Consider the following 2000-nt stretch of genomic DNA (forward strand, 5'->3'; position numbering starts at 1 on the left):
AACAACCCCCAAAACAATGCGTTTTTTAAAGGATCACCTGTATTAATACAAATAATCAATTATGTTGAATAGGTAAAAATGTAAAACAACAACAACAATAAAAACTATGGCAAAGAAATTATATAGAATAATTGTGAAAAATATTAACAAACAAAGTTTTATCTGATGTTTTATCAGTCTAACTTTCATCGCACACACAATGGTGATAATAAACCCTTTCCCTTATTTTTCTCTAAATAAAAGTTTTAAATACCATTTTAGGGCATTAATTACTATGGTACAACCATAATAAGTCCATGAGATTCGAAAAACGATGTTTAACATGACGTTGTCAACCAAAGCGTGTACCACGCCCAGGACTCACTCTTGCCAATTAAATTTGGAGATTAAACAATTTACCATCCAAGTTAAGCTGAAGAACTCAAGCCTCACTGACAGTTTCAAACGCATGAGATAGAGTGTGTAAGAGGAGAAGAACCTCTTTAATGCAACAATAAGAACTGATTTACAAGTATTTATTGACTTGTTTACATATTTGCAGTGTTTGTACACAATAATTTTTTTGAAATTTGTCAATCTACATGTATTTCACTAGTGATAAGTTGGTGTGGTCGTCCCTATGGCTCCGACAGTGAAGGTTTCCGACATTTTCATAGAATACTGATAAAGTCTGAATGTTACATATACATCATACGCCCTCGTGTTTATCTAAATATTTCATAATTGTTTAATAATAAATGGCAGGTCACATGTATGGCACGGCGCACCGAATAAAACACGAGGAGTAAATAGTATAAAAGCTCTTTTGAATGAGTTATTCATCACTTCAAAATTCTTCACAAGGTAAATCAAGTCGACAAATATGAAAGTTGTTTGTGTTGTTTTAATGTGTATTGCTAGTGTAATCTGCCGACAGACGACAGTTGAACGCCTGATAAGCGATGGGCGATTTAAGACTCTTGTACACTATGTCACAAAAGCCAATCTTACCGGCACGTTAAACAGCAGCGAGTTTACAATCTTCGCACCTACCGACACTGCGTTCCATAAGCTTGACTCGAATATTAAAGCTGCGCTCGATCACGACAATGCAATCCTTACAGACGCTTTATTGTACCACGTCATATCCGGAAGAGTACCTAGTTTAGCTGCATCAAACGAGGCTAAGTTAACGATGGCTAACAACAAAGTTGCACGCATCAACGTTTACCTTCACAATAGTAAGGTAACCATCCAAGGCTGCGTTATTTCTCAGTTAGATTTAACGGCAAGCAACGGTATTATCCACGTTCTTGACAACGTAATGTTGGCACCAACAGGCAACATTGTTGACTATGTCGCTGGTCATACTAAATTTTCCACTCTCTTATCACTTGTTCAACAAGCAGGTATTGCTGATACGCTGAAAATGGACGGTCTTACTGTTTTTGCACCGACAAATGGAGCCTTTTCTAAAATTCCAGTAGACACTACATTATATATGATATTCAAAAAAACGAACGGACAAACTTTGTCAGTTCTACATACCATTTGTTAAATGCACACAATATCGGCGGATATAGGCAAAGGAACATTTCTAGCAACTATAAAACCCTAAAGACCATCTTGTCCTCATTTCCATGCAAGCATTGACTCACGAGACAATGGCCTCGTTGAAACAAACAACTATTTCAGACAACGAATGTGATTATTCCACTCGTGGACACTTCTCTTTTCCGCAAGATCCAGTTTTGTAGGACTTAATTTATAAAGATCATTATAATCTACTCCAGAGAACTCTCTGTTATTATACATTTTTAAATAACATGTCTAATTTATTTTTTTATATACTATACAGCAATATATGATATCGTTAATAATAACATAAATTAGCATTAAACAAGTCTAAGAGTATCATCAAATATCTACAAATAGAATCAAGTGTAGCAAAATCACACATAAAAAAAAATTATATCTGCCATTTGGGGGGGGGAAAACAAAAAAAAAAAAAAAAAAAAAAG

At 34.9% G+C, this 2000-nt stretch overlaps 1 protein-coding gene across 1 annotated transcript; it reads left to right on the forward strand.

The window, feature by feature from the left end:
- Nucleotides 1-539: 539 nt before the first annotated feature.
- On the forward strand, nt 540-1462 carry LOC132740331 (uncharacterized protein sll1735-like; the record flags this gene model as incomplete). Its single annotated transcript, XM_060728205.1, has 1 exon — nt 540-1462. A coding segment is annotated over exon 1 (600 nt), but the record flags the coding sequence as incomplete, so codon positions are not given.
- Nucleotides 1463-2000: the final 538 nt, after the last annotated feature.

Source organism: Ruditapes philippinarum, unplaced genomic scaffold (genome assembly GCF_026571515.1).
Source record: "Ruditapes philippinarum isolate M1 unplaced genomic scaffold, ASM2657151v2 ctg3087_1_1_1_1, whole genome shotgun sequence".
NCBI lineage: Eukaryota > Metazoa > Mollusca > Bivalvia > Venerida > Veneridae > Ruditapes > Ruditapes philippinarum.